The sequence below is a fragment of the Aethalodelphis obliquidens genome, unplaced genomic scaffold (assembly GCF_003676395.1).
Source record: "Aethalodelphis obliquidens isolate GAN/ISIS:26980383/991018 unplaced genomic scaffold, ASM367639v1 scaffold8, whole genome shotgun sequence".
NCBI lineage: Eukaryota > Metazoa > Chordata > Mammalia > Artiodactyla > Delphinidae > Aethalodelphis > Aethalodelphis obliquidens.
The window spans coordinates 60,994,877-61,016,531 of record NW_020837952.1 but is presented as its reverse complement, the minus strand read 5'-3'; the positions used below and the strand labels follow the sequence as shown (position 1 = coordinate 61,016,531).

At 63.2% G+C, this 21,655-nt stretch overlaps 1 protein-coding gene across 4 annotated transcripts in view; it reads left to right on the top strand.

Moving 5' to 3' along the window:
* The window catches only part of WNT7B (Wnt family member 7B), a 99,370-nt gene that overhangs the window by 44,593 nt on the left and 33,122 nt on the right, over positions 1-21,655 (top strand). For 3 of the 4 annotated variants that reach the window (XM_027107967.1, XM_027107966.1, XM_027107968.1), the window contains exon 4: positions 5,167-5,642. In XM_027107967.1, the coding sequence (XP_026963768.1) occupies positions 5,167-5,642 (476 nt within the window). Of the gene's footprint in view, positions 1-5,166; positions 7,900-21,655 lie in introns of those variants that run through there. The other variant, XM_027107969.1, reaches the window with a different exon arrangement.

Genomic DNA, 21,655 nt, shown 5'->3' with positions numbered 1-21,655 from the left:
CCTGGGCCACAGTCCATGTCCCTGCCCTGCTCCTAGAGGGGTCTTGCCGATATACGAGGAAAGGCTTCCCGGAGGAGGCGGCCTTTGGCTCAGAGTGCTGTGAGAGACTGGAGGAAGGGGTGTTCCCAGGAAGCAGGAACAGGGCAGAAACTGAGCTGGGGGCTCTTGGGCAGCCAGCTTCATGCGTGGTGCGGGCCGCAGAGTGGTGGGTGATAACCGAGGACATTCAAGCCGGGACGCACTGGGGAAGAACTCAGGGCGAGTCCAGCCCCGCCCCTGGGAGATGAGGGCCCCAGATACTGGGCTGGGAGGGGCGGCCGCCATGGCGGCAAGATGGCCCGAGATAGGGTAGCCAGCCAAGTGGAACGCCTCTGGGTCTGGCTCTCCAGCCCGGGGGGCTGCACCCAGGGCGCCAGGGCCTGTGGGGCTCTGCAGGCTAGGCACGACTTGCCTTTCCAGGCAAAGAGTTGAAGATGCCCTCTGCCGCAGGGCCCAGAGCTGGGCTCGTTCACTCTCGCTGCCCCTTCTGTGTGCCAGGCTAGTTATGCTGGGTGCAGGGTCAGGGAGGAGTGAGACATAGCCTTGGCCGCGGGAGCTCCCACAGCTCCAACTGGGGCCACATGAGGGGAGCAGGGGCTGCACCCAGAAACAGTGAGAGCCCGGGGACCTGAGGGAGGGGTAGCAGTAGCTTCCGGGAGGCAGTGGTGTCCACATACCGGAGCTGAGAAGAGCAGAGGCAGAAGGAGCTGGCACCTGCGAGGTGTGGGAGGGGTGGAGGGGTGTGGGAGGAGTGGGGGAGGGTGTGGGAGGAGTGGGGGAGGGGTGTGGGAGGAGTGGGGGAGGGGTGTGGGAGGAGTGGGGGAGGGTGGGGGAGGGGTACTGCAGATGGTTCCGGCTGGCGGGAGCACGCGGGGTGGTGACAAAGGGCCTGAGAAGTAAGCAGGGACCAGTCCAGAATGGGCCTTGAACGCCAGGCCCAGGGTTTGACTTCATCCTGTAGATGTGCAGGTTGCCATGCAGCAGGTGGTTATTAAATTATTGTCAGATGAACAGATGAGTGAAGAAATGAGTGACAGCCTTTGTCTCTAAGGAGCTCACAGACAGCACATAGGCCCCATTCTCTAGGCACAGGCAAACAGTGATCTGGGTCTGGGAGGGCAGAGGAAGGAGAGATTCACTTACATGGAGGCACCAGGAGGGCTCGCTGGAGGAGGAGGTGTGTCTGAACTCTCAACTGAACTAGCCCCCCCACCCCCCTTTGAGCCTCTGCAGTGGCTTAGGTCTTGAGCAGGGGCTTTCCCACACCCCTGGGAGGACGGTCTCACTGTCCCCATTTTACACATGGGGACTCGGTGGCAGCAGGGGGTGGGCGGGAGGGCGTCCTGCCAATTGACAGGTGATGAAAAGGCATAAGGGAAATGGAGGCTAGCAGGATTGGTTCCCCGGGGAGACAGGAGGCATGACAATAAGGAGGCTGGTGAAGGGGCCTGGGCCTGTTCAGGGGGATGAGGATGGAAGAGGGTCAGCATGTTGGGGGTTTTGGACTGGGGTGAAGCCATGAACCTGGAAGCCATGAACTGAGGAGAAGGAGATTGTCAGGGTCTGGGAGAGCAGATGGGCAGTGCGAGGGCCCGTCAGGGACAGGGCAGCCCCAGGAAAGGCCTCTAAGGTGGTCAGCAGCCGGGATTCTCCTGCCAGCGCTGTCCCCAGCTGTCTGTGAGGCCCTGGCTGGCCCGGTGCTTCTGCTGAGTCAGTCTTCCCATCCGCACAGTGGGTGTAATGCACCTTGTGCCCCTCCCCCACTGCCTCTCCAACAGCCTCGACCCTGTGGGGCTGTGCAGCGTGTTTGTGGTCTGAGCCCTTGGAAGAGGCCAACGGTGGTGGCCACACAGTGTCCCCGGGGGCTGATCATGGCAGTAGAGGTGGGGTGGGTGTGGCTTTTGAGGCTTCCTAGAGAACTGAGTCCAGACCTTCACGGGTCATCCCAGTGCTGGGGCACCCTGGCCCCATGATAGAGCGGCCAGGCCCACCCCTCCACCCCCTCAGGGCCACGGAGTTCAGCAAGTCACGTGGAGAGGAAGCTGATGATGCCACAGCAAAGTCCCCCAAACTGCGTGGCTTAGAGCAAGAGAAATTTATTCTCTCCTAGAGGCCGAGGGCCTAACAAGCTGTCGGCAGGGCCAAGCTCCCACCACGGCTCCGGGGAAAGACCCTTCCTGCCTCTTCCAGCTCCTGCTGGCCCCAGGTGCTCCTTAACTTGTGGCCACATCATCCAGTCTCTGCCTCTGTCTTCACGTGGCCCCTCCCCTGTGTCTGTGTTCCCTCCTCTTCTGTCTCTTATAAGGACATGTGTCCTTGGACTTAGGGCCCACCCTGAATCAGGATGATCTCATCTCGAGTCTTACTTACATCTGCAAAGTTCCTATCTCCAAATAAGGTCACCTTCTGAGGTTCTGAGTGGACATGAATTTGGGGGGGACACTCTCTTAGCCCACCCCAGACCGGCACATGGCCCACCGCCTCCCTGGTGGGCCAGGGCTGGACAAGCTGAGACCTGCTCAACTCCTGGCTCCCTCAGGACTACGGTCCATCAACCCTGTGACTCCCCCTAACTTGACAGTAACTAACCACTGTCCCCAGAGTGTGGGCCGTCCATTATTCTGTAAAGAATCCCGGTCAGCCCTTTTCTGGAGCTCCCCCATCCACCCCCTCCACTACCTAGGGTGGTGGGGCAGGGGTGAGGCCCAGGGAAGGGGCCCTGCTCAGCCGCCAGCTCCTCTAGGCAAGGGTGGGTCACACTGCACCCTCCCAGGTGGTCTCCTGGGGCAGCGGGACTGGCGCCACCGTCACTGTCGCTCTTATCGTGAGGGCACTGGAGACTGAAACAGCACATTCTTGAATCCTGTGATCATGTCCCGGGAGAGGCTCAGGCCCCGGGGACCCAGCCAAGCAAGGCTTCAGCCCCTTGCTCTGCAAACAGCTGCCCAATCGGCTTCATCTGCTGACTGTCACACAGGATCTGAACGTGGAGGGAACGGGTGGAGGGAAGGGGCTCGGGGCAGATGGCAGAGCGAGGTGTTGGGCAGCTGTTCTGCAGCCGACGTGGGCATCCCGATGGCCGTTAAGCCTGGACCACCTGACTGGCACAAATGCTAGCCTGGACACTCCTGCCAGGTCTCTGGCCATCACCACCTGTCTGAGGAGGCACCTCCGGGGTTAGCAGCCTGGGGTGGGGGAACTGCTTCCCGGGCTGGGGGCTCTGAGAGGGCTATGATCTGGTCAGCTCCTGGCCCGGGGGCATCACGGCAGGCAGTGTGGCCAGGGCAGGAGAAGCTTCCCGGCCTTGAAGGGTAGATTAATGGAGGGAGGGGCTTTTGGAGGAAGGGGATGGTCCAAGCAAAGATGAACATGGGGTGGGGTTGAAGGAGGGAAAGGAGAGGTCTGACTGCGATGAAGGGGAGACAGGGGAGGGGCAGGGGGCAGAGAAGAGGTCCAGATATGCTTTTCCGGGGTGGAGGTCCCACCCTTCACCCAGATCCCCAGACCCGACTTGTGGCCAGTGCCTTCCACCCAAACACCCCACGGCACAGTCACCAAGCCCTGCAATTCCAGTTCTGAGTGTTCCCCAAACCTGGCCCCTTCCCCTCCTCTCGATATCGGGGCCGCCCCACCTCGGCCCACCCATGACAGAGCACCACCCTTCCTTCTCCTTCCTCCTCCCTTTTCCCCAGCTTCTCCTGTCTCCATCCCCAAGCCACCAGCCTCACGTCATGTTCACTTGGGCCGAGTCTCCCCTTCCTTGCTTGTGCTGTGCTGCCCTGGCTCCCCCTCCTCTTTGTCTAATGACCTCCTACTCCACCATCAACACCTAGTACAGGCACCGCCTACTCCAGGAAGCCCCCCACCCTAGGCAGCCTCCCCCTCTCACAGCCCCTGCACTTTGCTGCTTTGTGTGTCGGTTTCTTCCTGTTTCCCACCTGGAGTGTGAGCCCCGAGGTTCCTGCCTCGGTCCAGGGCCCCGTGTGGTCAGGGCTGGGAAAGCGAGGGGGCGGCAGCCGACACCGTGGGAGTTTCTGTCTTTCTTTCATTTGTTCATTCATTCATTCATTCACTGAGGGTCAGGGCTGGGAAAGTGAGGGGGCGGCAGCCGACACTGTGGGAGTTTCTGTCTTTCTTTCATATGTTCTTTCATTCATTCACCCACCGAGGTTCAGGGCAGGGAAAGCGAGGGGGCGGCAGCCGACACCGTGGGTGTTTCTGTCTTACTTTCATATGTTCATTCATTCATTCATTCACTGAGGTTCAGGGCTGGGAAAGCGAGGGGGCGGCAGCCGACACCGTGGGAGTTTCTGTCTTTCTTTCATATGTTCATTCATTCATTCATTCACTGAAGGTCAGGGCTGGGGTTCTGGACCAGGGGGCAGAGGGTGGCCAAGACCCTGTAGGGCTGGGCTGTCACAGTGAGGCCAGCGGGAGCCCAGACAGCTGACAAATGGCCCTTGTGCAGTCGTGGGGCGGCAGCTAATGATTCCCCATCTTTAATCAGGCCTGGCTGGCAGCGCCTTTTCGATCCGGGTAAATGAGTGCCTGGGGTCAGGGCTGGCTCTGGGAATTGGCTTTCCAGGGCCAAGGAGGGAGGCCCAAGGAAAACACGGCTGCACCCATCACGGGCCCTCAGGGAGCGGCAGAGAAAGAACAACACTGTCGGAGGGCGGCTTCCCAGCAGACGGCACGCCCGGGCCTCACGGATCCATGCACTCACCTCCCGCCCGCCCCCACTCTGTCCTTCAGCAAAGGGGTACAGAGCTCCGTGTGCGTGCCAGGCTTTCACTGAACAGCCACTCATTAAGCGCCGACTGCATGCCAGGGCCTACCCCAGGCATGAGGGTGCGTAGTGGAAGAGACAGGGGTGGGGGATCCACACTTATTAAGCACCTGCTGTCGCTGGACCTGGCACCGACGAGAGGTGTCTCCTCCAGCCTGGATGGGTGCGCGCACCAACTTCCCACCTGTGGTCAGTAGCCCCGCTCATTGCATGAGGAGACGGAGGCTGTGGGAGGAGGAAACACTGACCGTGTGTCACACAGCGGGAGGTGGGGAGCCGGGTCCAGGTCTGGGGGAGGCCCAGACCCTCCACCCACACTGAGCCTGCCCTGTGGCCTGCAGGTCCTGGAGGAGCGCATGAAGCTGGAGTGCAAGTGCCACGGCGTGTCGGGCTCGTGCACCACCAAGACGTGCTGGACCACGCTGCCCAAGTTCCGCGAGGTGGGCCACCTGCTCAAGGAGAAGTACAACGTGGCGGTGCAGGTGGAGGTGGTGCGGGCCAGCCGCCTGCGGCAGCCCACCTTCCTGCGCATCAAACAGCTGCGCAGCTACCAGAAGCCCATGGAGACGGACCTGGTGTACATCGAGAAGTCGCCCAACTACTGCGAGGAGGACGCGGCCACGGGCAGCGTGGGCACCCAGGGCCGTCTGTGCAACCGCACGTCGCCCGGCGCCGACGGCTGCGACACCATGTGCTGCGGCCGAGGCTACAACACCCACCAGTACACCAAGGTCTGGCAGTGCAACTGCAAGTTCCACTGGTGCTGCTTCGTCAAGTGCAACACGTGCAGCGAGCGCACCGAGGTCTTCACCTGCAAGTGAGCGGCTCCTCCCCGCCCCGCGGCCCCGCCCCCCCGCCCCGCGGCCCCGCCCCGCGGCGTTTTGCACTTCTGCTCCCAGCCGGGCCGCCGGCAGAGGTGGGTGGAGAAGGTGGGAGCTGCGCGGGCGGGCGCGGCAGAGCTCCCCCGGGGCCGGTCACCCTCTCCTTGCCCCCCAGGGGCTCCCTCCTGCCATTCCTGTCCCCTCCCGTGGCAGAACAGTGCCCATCACCTGGCCCAGAGGGCGAGGCCAATGGCATGAGTGTCCCCGAGGGGCCCAGTGAATTTCTTTTCTTTTCTCCGGGAGAGTGAACCCCAAGGACACCCACATACCCCGGAAAGCAAAGCGACAAGACTCTGAGTGTCCTCCCCCGCCTGGTGGTATGGACACGGAAAGACTGTCCCAGGCCACCTCAGTCACTGGGCTCCAGGGCGGTTTGGGCAAATGTTGACAAAAATTATTTATGTTTTCTTAGTATCAGAAGAGGACTTTAGCACTAAGGCATAGCCGGTCCTAACTCCATACTCTGTGTTAGCTCATCCCCTTGCTGCTCTCTGCTTCCTCTTTTGGCCCCTGGGTACCCTCGGGAGCATCCCTGTGTATGGCCCTGTCCCTGGGGAGGTGGCGGTGCACGCGGTCCCCATGTGAGCTGGGCAGGGGCTTGGTGGCTGACATGACCAAGACGGCCTCTGAGGAGAGCCACGGACAGGGACCTCTGGCCCTTCCTTTCCTTCTTTTGAAAACCAGCTCTAGCAAATCAAAATGTCACCCATGTCAGGTTCCAGGAGTGCTGCATCCCCTCCCTAATGCTGGTGCCCTTCCAGTCCCCCGCCAGCCTGACACCCCCTAGTTTACAGAGCCCCCTCCCACCCTGGAACCAGCCGAAACCCCAGGACAGCGCTGAGCTGGGGCAAGCTGGTGGGAAGGGGGATAGTTCAGGGGTGTTCGCCTTATTTGACAGATGGGGAAACTGAGGCCAAGAATGGCTCAAGCACTAGCCAGAGACCCCAAGGCCGTAAGTGGAGGCTCCCCCATACCAGGCCTCCTGACCCTGAAGGACATGTTCTAGGGATGCCCAGGGTGAGGGGCAGCCCCCATGCCTTGAAAAATCTGGCCGTGCTCTTCCCCCCGCTGCCAGCCTCACTGGGTTCCACGCCCCGCCTCGAGGTGCCTTTGAGAGTTTCTCCTGTGGTCTTCTTGCCCAATCCTGGTCCTTTCGCCCTGGCCCGGATGCTGAGAAAACTCGGATAGGGCGTTGCTCCGCTGGGTTCCCACCTGCTGTGCCAGCAGACACTCCCCCGTGGTCCCCATACCACACAGGCCCTCCCTTGAGGTCCGAATCACCCCGAAACCTGGGAAACGGGAATGGAAAGGGGTCCTGCTTGGTTTTAAACTGTGTGCGGGATAGGGAGAGATTGGGGGCCGGGGACTTGGCACTGGACGTGTCCTCTGACACTATTCCCACCCACCTTGGGGAGACAGGCACAACTTGTCCAGGCCCAGAAAGGCTGGTGTGCACCTGCTTCTGGAGCACCACTGCCCATGCACTTGTCCCTGCTCTGAATTTAGGGTGTTTTCTCGCAGAAACCCGTGGAAATGTGTCTTCAGGCTACTGACCAGCCAAGTGGGCCGGACATTAGCCTGGGGTGAGTGACCCTGGGCCCTGGCCCTGGCGTCCACCCTGCCTGCCTTGATGATGCCAGGACGCTCCACCAACAGCGGCTGTCCTGGGAGCTTCCAGGCCACTGTGAATGCCCCCCAGTCCCCTTCCCCCCCGATCCCGGGTCCCAGGACACCCCCGAGTCCACAGGCCTAGCATCTTCTGCCAAGGAACCTGGTTAACTTATATTGTTATATAGCGTCGAAATGTCTATAGTGTCTTTTAAATTATTGTGACCTACACTGGGTGCTGGGGGGCGGGGGTGGCCGCGCTGTCCCCGAGCCAGCCTCCTCCTCCTGCTTGAAACAGACCCTTGGACCCTTGGGGCCCCTGATGCCACCAAGTCATGCGCACTGTCCCTCGGCTACGAGGTGCTGCCGCCGAGACCCCGCCGCCCCCTAACAGTCTGTCAGCAGCAGCCCTTCCCTTGGGTGGGGGTGGGGTGTCAGCGTGGCCCAGGCAGGGACGGGGGTGGCCGAGGCGCTGCGTGTCTCCGCAGTGCCCTCATTTCAGGAGAGCTGCTGGGGTTCTGATGGGCTGTGTCTGGCCTCCCCGAGAGGGGAGCGCTCGGCTCCAATAAAGCTGGAATCAGAGAAGTGAGTGTGCGGAGTCTCTGCAGCTCTGGGGCGGGCGGGGAGACGCCTGAGCAGCCCGCCGAGGCCCGGCCCAGCCCCGCTCCCCCTCGCCCCTCTGTGCGGGCTGGGCTGGTGCCGTGCGAGGGGAGGGGCTTGCCATGCTGAACCTACAGGAACCTTTAGCCTGTCCCCATCTGGCAAGGGCCACTGGTGGAAGCTGGGCACAGACCCTGAGGCCTCCCTGGACAGCCTGGGTCAGGCCACAGGGACAGGAGGGCCACGGCCCCGTGCTGAGCTGACTAGGGCTGCGGGGCTGGGTGCTACTCGCAGGAGAAGCGGAAGCCTGAGGGTGGGTGACCCGCAGCCAGGAGGCCCTGGGCCCATCTGACCCCCTCTGTGCCTCCTTCCCCTTCTGACCCCAGGAGGGGTCTGTCCCCAGGGTCCCCGTGGGTCTGTCCAGTTGTATCCGCTGGGTTTTGACTCCAGTGCCCCCCTGGGGCGCTCCTTGCCCTCTCCAGGTGTGGGAAGGCAGACCAAGGTCCCTGGGAGCTCAGCGGCCCCTGGCTGGCCACCAGGCCTTGCTGCTTCTCCCCAGAGGCCCGGCCTCCGCCCGTGGTAACTAACCGTGTGAGCAGTGAGGATGAATGGCATTCCTGCTGAGGGCCGGAAGGCATGCGGTGGGGCCGGTTTGGCCACTGCCCGCTGTCCCGGCAGCCTGGCATCAGGCAGAACCGCTGATCAAACAGCCCCCGTCTGCCTGGGTACCCACAGAGCCTGGCTCCAGACCCACATCCCTGCGGAGGGGCCACCAGGTGGGCTTTTGGAGGAGGGTGCGCCCCTCCAGGGGGAGACAGGAGAGAGCCCTGGATCTGGAGTCCAAGCCCTGTCCTTCCCGCCTCCCAACCCGGGGCACGGCAGCCTGTGGTGCGCCGCCCCCCCCCAGAAGGCCTCAGTTTCCCCATGTGGCAGCCGGAGGTGGCCGGGGCCAGGACTCGGGGGTCAACAGGCTCTGTGGGGCCTGAGCCAGGCCTGGGCTGGGGGGTTGGGGGGTGCTTGGCAGGAGGCCCCTGCTCCCACCAGACGGTAAGCAAATCTGCGGTGGCGGCTGCGGTGGAACGCCAGGGTCCGGCTACTCCCACAGGGCCAGGAATGAGGAAAGAGCTCCGAGAATGCCACGGCCCCGGTGCCCAGACTGTACTTATTTCTTGGCTACGGTTCAACCCCAGCCCCGGCCTCCCAGGGCCGCCCAGCACATCCTCCAAGGGGCCCTGCCCGAGGCTTCGAGCCCACACTGCCTGGCCCAGCCTGGGGGACCCCCTGACCCTCAGCCCCAGGCTCCACCTCTGAGGTTACTATTTCAGAAGCATTTCCCCAGGCGGCCCTACACCCCCGGCACACGGTGGCTCATTGCCCCCAGAGTGACACCTGCGCCCCGGGGCTCTGGCCCATCTCTCTCTGCTGGCCCCGGGCATGCCGGGTACCATCCTGCCTCTGAATTTGCCCGGGATGCACCTTCTCCAGGCTTGCCTTCCCTCTGTGCCGGAGACAGCACAGAATCACCGAGGCAGGAGCGGTCATGTGGGCTTCCCTGAGTAGGATTTGGGGACACTAGCAGGGGGAGCCTGGAGTTTTGAGTGCAACGTCTCCATCACCCATTCATTCATTCATTCACTTGTTCATTCACTCATTCAGGCTTGCTGGAGGCCAGGCCCTGGTCTGGCCCGGGGGGGTAGGAGGTGGTTCAAACCTGGCCTTGACCCCCAGAGGCTCCAGGTCTTCGTTCCACCCCTGCCTTAAGCAGGAAGCCCATTCTGGGGGTGCAGCTGCGGACTGACGCAGCCCGGGAGACGGAAAGCGCTTTGGACCGGCTCTTCCACACCTCTGAGCCTCAATTTCCCCCTCTGTGGGATGGACACAGAGGAGCCAGCTCTGTCCAGCCAGGCTGGGGTTCCCTCTTCCTCTGTCTGGAGGACACTCCTGCCCACACTTTGCTCTCAGGCCGAGCTCTTGCATTGAGGTCTCTCACGCTGTTCCCCCTACGGGCTGTCCACTCAGCTGCTGCCTAGTGGGCAGAGCCCACAGGGGCCCTGTGGCCATGGTGGGCAGAGGCTCTCTCCTTGCTGTGGCCTTTGAAGTCCTTCCTGACCCTCTGTCTCATCTCCTACAGCCCGAGACCCCCCACACAAGGCCCCTGGCCCTGCCAGCAAGCTTCCCCTCCCCAGAGCTGCCCCCAGCCGCTGCCCAGCCTTTGCTCCAGCTGTGCCCACACCCCTCTTCCCTATAATGCCCCCGCTTCCCCAACAAGCTCGCTGGGGCTTCTGTCCTCCCTCACCTTCCATCTCGGCTCTTGTCCTCATGGGCAGAGGTCTCATTGCTGGGACCACCCCCCTCCCCCAGCAGGCTGAGGGCCCTTGCAAGTGAGCCGGCCTGTGGAATACTGAATAACGCCCTCCACCACGCCAGCCGCTGGGTCTGGTCCACGGTTACCCATAACCTTCACAGCACCCCTTTCCCAGATAGGTCAGTGCTAGCTCTATTTTATAGATAGGAGAACGGAGGCACAGAGAATACAGTATTCTGTCCAAGGTCATCCAGCTGGTGAGAGGCAGAACCGGGATTTGAACTCAGGTGTCTTCTGGCATCTTCCTTCCACCCAATTCATATGCCAACTCCCACAAGGGGAAACTGAGGCCCCGGGGCCTTGTGCAAGGCCTCACAGAGGTGAGTGGGAAGAGAATGGCTGAGGCAGGTCTCAGGGAGGGGATGACGGCCACTCACTCTTCACCGGGCACAGAACAGGGAAGACAGGGCTAAAAAGTAGCAGGAAGGGTCTGGGTCAGATACCTGAGTGAACTTCATAGCGCCCAGAGCTGGGAGGTGGGGAGGGGTCAGGAGGGCTGGCTGTGGGCCTGGTGAAGGGAAAAGGGGCAGGTGACCTGGGTTGGGTGGGCCTGGGGTGGCACAGCTGTGGTCTAGGGGGCCTGAGGGGCCCAGGAGGGGGGCGAGAGGCGAGTGGAGACTGAAGCTCCCGACACTCAGGAAGTTGTGAGGTCCTCTGAGCAGAGCACGTCCCCCAGGAGGCATGGCGCTGGGGCAGGGCCCCCGGGAGCCAGGAGGTTCAGCTGAACATGACCTTGGACCTCCCCTGCTGCTGTCCCTGCCCTTCTCTCCTCTTGGTCGGAGCTTGAGCCCACCTTCCTTCTCTGATGCCCCCGCCTGCTCATCAGGTCCTTGGTCTTGTAGGACCTGGGGACTCAGCTGCGTGACCTGGGCGTCCCAGGACTCTTGGGAATCAGAACCTGTAGCTCTCAGAGCTCCCAGGGAGTGCAGGCCTGGTACCCACAGCAGTGCCCAGCAGAGTCCTGGGAGGAGTCTGGGAGGTGGGCAGGTGGTCCACCAAATGCACTGGTGAAGGGGGGTCAGGGCCCACCTGCAGCCTCCCCTGGGCGGGCACTGCTCCTAGGGTGCCAGGGGTGAGCAGCGCCCGGACCGGAGCTGCCTGGCCAGCCCCCCTGGCTGGCCTGTCCTCTGGTGGGCTGCATGCCTCTCTGAGCACAGCTGGAATCCTGCAGCCACCTGGGATGCTGTAGAACGGCTGCCCCTGCAGCCTCGCAAGGAAGCAGCCCAGATGCAGGCAGTGCAGGCCCAGGATCAGGAGTCCTCTTACTCCCCCTGCAGGCAGAGGCCAGTGGCCGGCAGGGCAGCCGGGGCTGAGACGCCCTCCAGGAGGTGGACACAGGTGGCCTCGCTCGTCCCCCGTGGGTGGCCAGCCCACACACCCTGAGGCCCAGCGGTGGCCTCTAGGACTCCACTCCTTCCAGACTAGCCTGGTGTGGGGTCTCGCTGGTAACGCTGGGCAGGACTCCTGTGGAGGCCTCTCCAGGGGTCTGCAGCCCGGGAAGCTGCCTGCCTGAGCTGCCAGAGCTGGGCCGCAGCTGGGGCCGTTCGGCTGCTCCAGCGGCTCCTGCATCGCCCCAGCCCCAGAGTGGGCTGGGGGGCTTTGCCCAAGTCCCTCCCCTGGTTTCGGGCTCACACCCTCACTTCTGGTCCCCGAGCCCCTCTTTTTCCGCCAAGCAGGACGGGATGGTGCAGCCACCCCTCCCCGCATTCCTTTCCCCTCATCCATCACCGCGCATCTCCTTGGGGCCCGGAGCTTGCTGGGCATGGTGGGGTCCCAGAAATGAGCCTGAAATGAGGTCCTCCCTTAAAAGTCCCAGGCCAGGATGGGGGACAGAAGGATGAACAGCAGGTGCTTCAGTGCGCGTCCCCCCACAGCCCGCCATCCATCCCCGAGGCTGCAGCGGAGGGAGGAGGGGCTGGGAGTGCAGAGGGGCAGGGTACCGACCTCGGGGCTGGGGTGGGGGTGGGGAGGGGGCGTGGGGTTGTCGGCAAAGCTTCCCGGAGGAGCAGCCTCTAGGCTGAGGCCTCAAAGGAAAGGGAGGGGTCGGGAGGGAGGCAGGAGGAAAAGAGATGTTCCAGGGTCAGCAACGGAGGTGGGTGAGGGTCTAGGGTGGGACCCGGAGCATAGAGTGTATGGGGGCTGGGCAGTGGGGAGAGTGGAGCTTGGAGAGCTGCCCCACCACTGATAAGGTTCCGGAAGTTTCTGGAAGGACAGAAGGGAACCTTGCCCTTGAGTCTCATGGCTTCCAGCATTTGTCAAGAACACTCAGTCCCCGCTCCTCCTTGCCCCCGGGGCCAGCGTGGTCCTATGCCTTCTGGGCAAAGCCAGCTGGCTTCCCCGACACCCAGGCTGCAATCTACAGCGCCCCCATTCCATAAAGAAGTCTCTCGAACAAGAGCCATCGGGCTGGGAGGGGTGTGGGGGGGAGGGCTGGGCACTGGGGGCCTTCCTGAAGCCACTCTGCCCGCCTCGCCACCTTGGCTGGGCCTGGAGGCCGGGCTGTCCGTTGCCCTCTGGCTGGCTGCTCATCAGATCCAGGATGGGCCCAGCTGCTCGAGCCCGCCTTGCCTCCCGCTTTGAGCTACCAAGGCTGATGCCAGGACTCTGAGCTTCTCCTTGTCAGCCAGTGCAGGGAGGGGCACCCTGCCTGCTGAGGAAGTGGGGATGGCCTTGTCGATGGGTCCTGACACAGAAGGGGTGACTAACGCCAGCTTCCCCTCCTGGGTTCCCAGGGAAGGAGGATCGATTAAATCTCAACAGCAAACACTCGGAGAGGGAGGGCAGCTGGTGGCGACGGAGCTGAGTCACCAGGGCTGTCTCCAGGAGCTGGGGGCGTGCACACGGCTGGGGCGGCGGCGGCGGCGGCGGCGGTGGGGGGGGGGGGGCCCTCACTGATCTCAGCAGCCCGGCTCTAGTGGAAAGGGCCTGCCAACGCCGCTCACTGAGGAGACTTTGGGGCCTAGGAGACCCTAGGAGGTCTGGTGGGGGGCAGGCCTCAGGCCACATTAGGAGGAGTTTCTCACTGCCTGAGCTACTGGAAGCAAGGAGTTCCCTATCACTGCAGGAATTCAAGCATGGTTTGATCTCCACATAATGGAGAGGGAGCCTCCACGGTATTCTGACTTCATTGATTCTCAGATGCTGGGAGTCTGAACTTTCTGTCTAGGGTTCCAGGAGTCCCGGTGCTGTGGCTGGAAGAAGGCCCCGGTGGGGTGCAGATGGATGGGGTCGGGCTCTGGGGAGGCTGCCTTGCCCAGGTCCTCTTCTCCTGCGCCTCACAGGAAGTTTCCTCTGGAGGCAAGAAGCCTCGTTTCACCCTTATTCATTTGCTTGACAAATGTTATTGTGCCTCTCTTGCGTGTCAGGCACTGGCGATGCAGCAAAAGTCCTGCCCGTGGGGAGCTGACAGTCTGCAGGGGGCATGAGACGAGCATCTATCAGCCATGTAATAAACATCATAGACCATAAAGGGCTCTTTGCAGAAGAGGGTAATCAGGGCTTAGGAAAAGCCAAGGCAGGTTATGTAAGATGGGTGGGTGGTCAGAGCTGGCCACATGGATGAGCTGCCCCTTGATGGAGACAAGGAGGGGAGACATAGAAGATGCTCCGGGCAGAGGGACCAGCCAGGCCAGAGGCCGGGAGGAGAGAGAACGGTCGGTGGACTGGGGGAGCTGAGCACGCAGCTGCCCCTCAGGTGCAGGGAGCAGGGACTCGCTCCAGGGCGTGCAGGGTTGGGGAGGAACCGGCACGCAGGCCTGCCTCCTGCGCAGAGGGCCTGGCCCCTCTTCACCCTGGTGGCCTGTGGATGGAGGGGGTGGCTGGCCGGGCCAGGGAGCACGCTGACAGCAGGGGCTCTGGGTCTGATCCTTTCCTGTCTTTGTGAACTTGGCCGACCGTGCCTCAGTTTCCCCTCTGTAAGACAGGACGAGAGTGCCTGTCCAGGGGCTGTGAGGAGGGTCCAGCCAAGCGCCCAGAGGAAGTCCTCAGCCTTTCGCCCCTCCTCGTCCTCAGCATCCAGTCCCACTGAGGGACAGAGGGCAGATGTGCCCCCCGGCCGGCAGCCAAGCAAGGACACTGGCAAGCCCCTCTGCCGCCCGCCCTGCTCAGGGCCCCTCCCCCCGGGCAGGCTTGTGGGTGGGGTGGGGGGCTGTGGAGTAGACGGCCCCTCCCACCCTCCCCTGGGGAAAGCAGGGCTGTCTCCCTGGGGACCTCTGCCTGTGCGGAGAGGCCTTGCCAGCCCTGACTGGGGTGGGCGCCACGGGCTCTGGGAGGATACCAAGAGCCCTGCCCCGGGGCGCCCTCGCCTCTTTATAGTTTACAAGTTTCTCTCATGACCGTGGTCTACCGCAGCCTCAGGGTCTGGGGGCCCCGGGTCCCAACCTCTCCCTTGTCCTCGGAGTCTTCCTCAGCTGGTGCCCTTCCCCCTCTCTGGTTCCTTCCTGCGGGGTTTCTCTCCCTTTGCTGGTCCCTGACTGAGGCTGGGGGCACTCAGGGGCTCAGGGTCCCCTCCCGTCCCCTCATGGGGTTCTCAGGGCCACAAGGCCGTCTGTGGTTCCGAATCACTGTGTCCCAGGCCAGGGTGGCCATCGACCTCCTTGAGCCCCTGCAGGCTCCTGCAGGTGACACCCAGCATGTCCCCCCACCCTGGGGATCCCTCCCCACAGCCTGCCACCCCCCCGTGCCTGAGGACCTCCAGGTTCACGCCCCAGCTCTACCCTGGAGCGCAGCGCAGCTGGGCACCGCGGCCTGCGGTGTGAACACACCACCTGGCGGCAGCCCCCTTGCACCGTCTCCAGCCCTTCCTTCAGCCCTTCTTTGGGGCCTCTGCTCCCTCTGGCTGGTGGCTCCCCTGGTGGCTCCTGGTCACCCTTCAGCTGGGACGTGGCTTCTGCCAGGACACCCCGTCTGTGCCACCCCTGCCCCAGCTGTGTTAGCGTTGTCTCTTTCCTTGTTAGTCGGGGGGTGTATTATTGTTACCACCGGGTGAAGGCGGGGCCGCGACGGTGTCCAAGCCCCTCCTGGCTGCCCCCTACCCCGATGCGGCCCCTGGCCTGGCTGGCCTGGCGCTGACATGCCTCCTGCAGGGCTGTAATGGGCACCTTGACCCCATAATCGTTTTCTGATACCGTCGTGCTCCCGTCACCGGCAGTTAAGTCACAACTTGGCACGAGACTGGGAGCGCCAGGCCAGGACCAACCGGCGGGCGGGGCAGGAATCCCCGCAGGGACACGAGATGCGCCTATTTTTAGCCTGGAGAAGAAAACTAAACCCCAACACACACAACACGCAGCACAAATATTTGTTCTTATTCTTAAAAGGGCTCGGGCGGCGGGTTTGGGGCCTGCAGCACACGCTGGGCTGAGGCGCGCTGGCTCAGGGGAAGGCTGGCCTGTCCCCGCACGCCCCAGCCAGCGCGCCCTCCTGCGGCCCCCGCCCTGTGCCCCGGAGCCTCCCAGGTCCCCACCCACCAGCGCTGTCCCCAGGCACCGGGCCCCTCTCCCCTCAGCGGCCACGGAAACCCTGGCCTCCCGCGAAGTCTCCCCCCCCCGGCCCGCTCCGGATGCCCAGTCGCCCTCAGACCAGCCTCCGTCAGCCGTGGGGAGTGGCAGACGTGCCCCATTTGGGGTTGCCGCTCTGGCTGCCCCTGTTGGCTACTGCTCTGCATCCCAGGCGTGAGGAAGACACCCCAAGGTGCTCCCACCCCAGGGAATGCTTTCGCTGCAGTGAGTGAGGATGCAGCCCGGGCTCCCCTTCCCTGGGTGCCCAGGAGGAGGCCGGGCACTCTCTCCTACGGCTGCTCTAACCAACCTCCGCAGCTGGGCGGCTCTACTTCTGAGGCCAGAAGTCCGAAGTCGAGGTATGGGCAGGGCCACCTCCCTGGGAGGTGCTCGGGGAGAATTCTTCCAGCTCCTGGTGGCTGCCGGCATCCTTGGCTTGTGGCCGCGTCACGCCAGCCTTCAAGGCCAGCATCTTCCTGCCTCTCTCTGCCCCGTCTTCACGTGGCTGCGCCCCTCTATGTGTTGGAGCCCCTCTGCTCCCTCTCAGGACCCCTTTGGCTGCGTTTAGGGCCCACGGATAATCCGGGATAATCTCCCACCTCAAGATTCTGACTTTAATCACATGTACCATGTAAGGAAACACGTACAAGCACGGCATTAGGACCTGGATGTCTCTGAGGCCACTCTTCAGCCCTCTACAGACAGCCTGGGCTGGTGGACTCCCCAGACCCCGCCCACCAGAGGCAGCTCCTTCTAAGAAGAGCGCAGGGTTGGTGGGGGAGTCCACAAGTCAGAGGGCGGCTGTTACTGCCCGAATTGGGGTTTGCGGGAGAAACGCAGAGCTCCTGGCTGCATCCCAGCCCGCGGGGCCTGGCTGCTGGCTGGGCTGTGAGGGCCACTCTGGGGTGGAGTGTGGGCCCGGGTTGGCTTTGGCTCACACTTGCGGGCTGTGTGCTCGCGAAGAAGCATGTGCCCCAGGCTGGTCGGCGTCACCACGGTCCACGCCTCCGAGGGCTCTCCCTCGCGAGGTCCTTACCAGCAGGAGCGTGCTGGTGAGGACTGAACATCCAGTGAACAGTGGCTACTAATACTCTCCCGACTCTGCGCTGTCCCCACCCAGCCCCTCCTGCCCGGCACCTTCTGGTTCCCCTCAACTTGGCCGGGGTCTGCCCGCGACCCCTGGTATCCCTCCTGCCCCCTGATCTGCCGGTGGGGCGGATGAGGTGCCTTCTGCCTGGAACAGTCCCCAGAACACCTCCGTGTGGCTGTCCTCCCGCTTTGGGTCTCAGCTTGGTGGTCACCAGCTCAGACAGACCCTCCCGGGCTCCATACTGCAGAGGCCACGTCGCTGTCTGCCCCGTCCCCGGAGCTGGCTCTCCCTGAGCTTGTCCCCCAGACTTCCGGTTGATTCCACTGGCATGTACAACCATTGCTGGCTTGTCACCAGCGAGGCCCAGTGACAGGGCCCAGGGCATAGCAGGAATACAGCAATGTTTTGTTGACCCAATCAATGGGTGGAGGTTTTCCAGACATTGGTTCAATGAGAAAATGCCGTAAATACCAGAAAACAACAATACATAAAAACAAAACCAAACTGCTTAGCAATGCTAAGCAGACCCGTCTCGCAGCCCGAGCAACAGAGTAGCTCCCACCCCAGGCCCGAGGTCCTGGCTGGGTTCAAGCTTCCTGCAGGATTAGGAGCTCAGGGAGAGCTTGTGCCCAGTGAGCGCATCTGCTCTATGCCAGGGCTGCCCAGTGAACAGAGGGCTGAGTGCCAGACCCAGAGACACTCCCAGCTGGAGGAACCACGCTGGGGCCCTAAGCCCATTCTCAGAGCCCAAGAGATCTTTCCGGAGAAGAACGAGAGGCTGGACTTCTTTCCATCGTGTCCTGGAGCCACGCACACCGTGGGGCTCCGTGATGACTCTTGAACCGAATCGAACAGAAGGCTGAGAGGAGGCCCTGCCATCCCCGTGCACATAGCCAGGCAGAGCTCCGAGGGGCATTCTCGGTGGTTTAAATCCCAAACCCTCTTCCCCCTCACAGCCAGTGTGTGTGCAGGGAGAAGGGCTTGGGGCCTGAATCACTGGCGTGGCCGACCTCGGGGGCGGGCACAGAACCAGCAGTCCTTTCCTGCTCAGACCTTGTTTCCAGATGGGCGCAGCGAGGGACAGGGGACACTGGGGCGTGTTCCCTGTGGCCCTGGGCTCAGAGCAGGGGTCCAGGCTCTGCTCGGGGCAAGGCTCTGGGCCCTGCGCCCTGCCCCTGCAGAACAGCTCGGCCGCGACCGCTTTTACAAGCTGGGGTCCCACCGAAGGCTTAGTTTAACAAAAGGTCTCTGCTACTAAAGATGTCTGACAACCACGAAGGAAGTCCTGCCCTGCAGTTTCACGGAAGGTGCGCAAGGCTTGGAAAGGGACGCCATCTGCCCTGGGCCAGAGAGGCCGCGCTGGTCCCCCGGCCCCCGCCTGCCAACCCAGGGGTTCCCCCCAGACAAAGGCTCCCTGAAACTGGGCTCTCAGCTTCTGCAAACTGGGGGTGGCCTGGGACAGAGCAGCTCAGCACCAGTCCCGTCACCCCCGACTCAGCCAGGGACCCAAAGTCCCGGCAGAAAGCCCAAGTCGAGGTTCTGTGCTCGAATGTCCCTGAGTGAAACTGTCACATGAAAGACAAGTTCCAGAAATGCTTTGAGAGCTTTTAGGCATGCTAATTAGCCACGGAGGTCGTGGGTCAGAGCAGGTGGTACAAGGACGCCTTGTTACTGGGTACGGGCTGGCTTACCTAGGGTTACGGCGGGAGACCCGCCTGCCATTTCCCGGGAGGTCCGGCTGCTGTCCACTGCTGGCTGTCGCCCCATGGAGAGGGGAGGTCCAGACAGAGCCGGGTCCCCTGTGCCCCATGGACAGGCGGGGCCTCAGTGCTGATTGATCCCGTGAGGCGACGGTGCAGCCTACCTGCCCATACCACCACGACCCTAGGCCTCCTGGTTGGAAGTGAGAAAGGCTTGGTCCTGCCGGATGGAGCTGCCCAGCAAAGAAACCAGACAAGGACCCAGGGCCCAGAGGGAAGCGCCTGGTGGGAAGCAGGGCTGTGGGACTCAGAGGACCCAGCTTCCTAAGGCCAAGTTCAACTTTACAGATCTGGCTGGCAGAGACGGGGCAGGGACTTCCGGAGCCCAGGGTGAGGGCAGGAAAGCCCAGGTGGGCATGTTGGTGCCCACAGCATGCAAGCAGAGCTCTGGGAGGCCAGCAAGGGCTGGGTCCAGAGTGTGCATGGCTTCACTGCTGAGCCTGGACAGCCCCAAAAGCGCGGTCACCCCCTGGCATGGCCTGGTGACGCCTGGGGTCAGGTCCGATGGACGCTCTCAGGCCCCTGGCCCCGGGCTCTCGGTGCGTCTGCCACTACTGGCTGTCAGCTTTGGCAGGAAGGTCTCTCCTCCGTGGGTGCATAGCCAGCACCTGCCCCAGACCTCCCAAAGGTAGCGAGTGGAAGAATGCACTATGGGGTGGGTGAACAGAAGGACCAGTGAATGAATGAAGGAGAACGTGAGGCATCCATGGGGGGAGGAATGAATGAACATGTGAACAGAAGCACTGCCCGCAGAGCAGCCCCCCGCGCGGGGCAGAGGAGCCCCACGCCACGCCCAAGTAGTACCGTGCTGGGGGCCAGAGAGGGGTTGGCCCGGGCCCCCGTCCTCAGCGCCTCGGTGGCTGCTAGGTCTTTGAACGCCCCAGTGGTTCCCCGGGGTCCCACAGGACATGAATGTGGCCGGAGTGGCCCGTTCTCCAACCCACAGTACCTCAGGCCCCCCCTTCCCCGGTGCCACTGCTCCCCCGGCCCCGTCGGCTTGCTTCTCCTTTCCCAAGGTGACCCTCCAATCCTCTCTGCTGGGTGAACTCCTGTGCATCCTTTAAGAGCAGTTCACAAGTCACCTCCTCCAGGAAGCCCCAGGTGCTACACAGACAAGGGCAGGAGCAGGGGCTCCAGGGGCCCAGTCACAGCCAACTCATCCCAGTGGCTGTGAGGGGCTATGCTGCCCTCCTGTCGGCACCCAAGCGCTCACGCCGCAATGGGCCCGGAGCAGAGTCGAGGGGAGAGAGACTCCCGCATGCAGTGCTCCGCGGGGGCAGGTGGGTTGAGGGGCCTGGCGGAGGGCGAGCGAGGCCTGCGACAGTGCCTGCTGGTGACTGCGGTTGGGATGGCATCGGCAGAACGGGAAGCAGTCTGGTCTCCGCGGCCTGGCGCTCTTCCCCCTGAGCCGTGAACATTCTCTGACCCTTCCGGGTGTCCAGTAGGGCAGGGGAGGGGGTGTGGGGTGACTCACAGGCCGGACCCCACCCTGTTCCATACCCATCAGGGCTGGTAGGGCCCAGGAAGCGGCCCTGTTGTCCCGGGCCGGGGAACGTCCCTGGCTCCCCTCTGTGAGGCAGTCACGGCCGCATCACAGCCACAACCCCACTCCTGTGAGCTGCCTGGGCTCCCGCCTTTTACCGGGGATGCCTTGGAGCTTGGAGGGGCCCGAGAGCCAGCGCCGGTGGGCCTTAGCACAGAAGCTCCCCTCTGGGCCCTCAGCATCCTCGCCTGTGATAATCCCACGCCCTGGGAAGACGCCCCAGACCCTCTGCTTGGACCCAGGAGGGGCACCCCTGGGGTTTTCACCGGTTGCCCCACCCTTGGGGTAATTGAGAAAGCGGCTTCCTTTTAATTAAAGCTCTGGGAAGGGCCTGAGCTCCCCAGGAAAGGAAAAGTGGAGATGCAGAATAATTAGCCAGACAAAAGGCAAATCCTCTTAGCATCTCCCTGGGCGAGCGCAGGTTAATTGGTTGACGCTCCTGCGGCCGCCCGGCCAGACACCCGGCTTTCCCCAGCCTCCCGCTGCTCGCTGACCCCGAGGCCACACCTGCCCCGCGGTCCAGCGTGGGAACCCAGCGGGGACTCCAGTTGCCCTCTGATCCTCCCTGCCCCACCAGGCCTCTGCTCAGCCTCCGGCCCCTCCCTCGTGTCCCCCCCCCCCCCCCCCCCCAGAGCCTGGCTGAGCCTTTGGAGCAGCCCTGGCTGGTCTCCCTGGAGCTCCTGCCCCCTGGGCAAGCGCCCCCACCCTGCCCCAAAGGCACGCTTTCCTGCGGCCACGTTCCAGCCACAGCACCCCTCTGAACCTTTGCCCAGGACCCACCCCTCTGCCTGGGAAGCCTACACCGCTCCCCCCACCCCCGGACCCCCGACCCCGGGATGGCTCCTCCTGCAGGGGCAGGGCTGGCCCAGCCTCTCCGGAGACCAGCCTCTAGGCGGGGAGCCACCGTGTGGCCCTCACAGCAGGTAGCGTCGCTGGCTCTAAAGCCCGGCTCTCCAGCCGGGCCCTGGCTACACTGTCCCCAGGCAGGGCTGGAGTTCTCCCCAGGGACTCAGGGCCAGCGCACGCCCGGCACACAGTAGGCACTTAAGGATGGCCAGGTGCCTGGCAAAGGTTGATGCGGGTCGGAATAAGGAGGGAGCTGGCTTGGAGAAACTGGGAAGTTATCAGTGGACAAGAAGGAAGGAAGGGGAGACGATGGGAGGGAGAGAAGGAGGGAGGGAGGGAAATAGAGAGAAGAGGCGGGAGGCAGGGGGCGTCGGAGCCTGAGGACCTGACCAGGGCACCTTGAGGACTGGCCAAGGCCCACCGGGAGGCCCATTCCATTTCCACCTTCGTTAAAAATCATCCTGAAATGACCGTTTTCCTGTCCTGCTATGGTGGGGCCTGTCGCTGGTTGTGGCCTCTGGTTGGATTGCACAGCCGCACGCACCTTTGTCATCGTCCACAACCACGGAGGGAGCCAAAGCGCCGGGCCTGCCTCTGGTTCAGGCAGTGAGGCCACGGGGGGGGGGGGGGGGGGGGGGG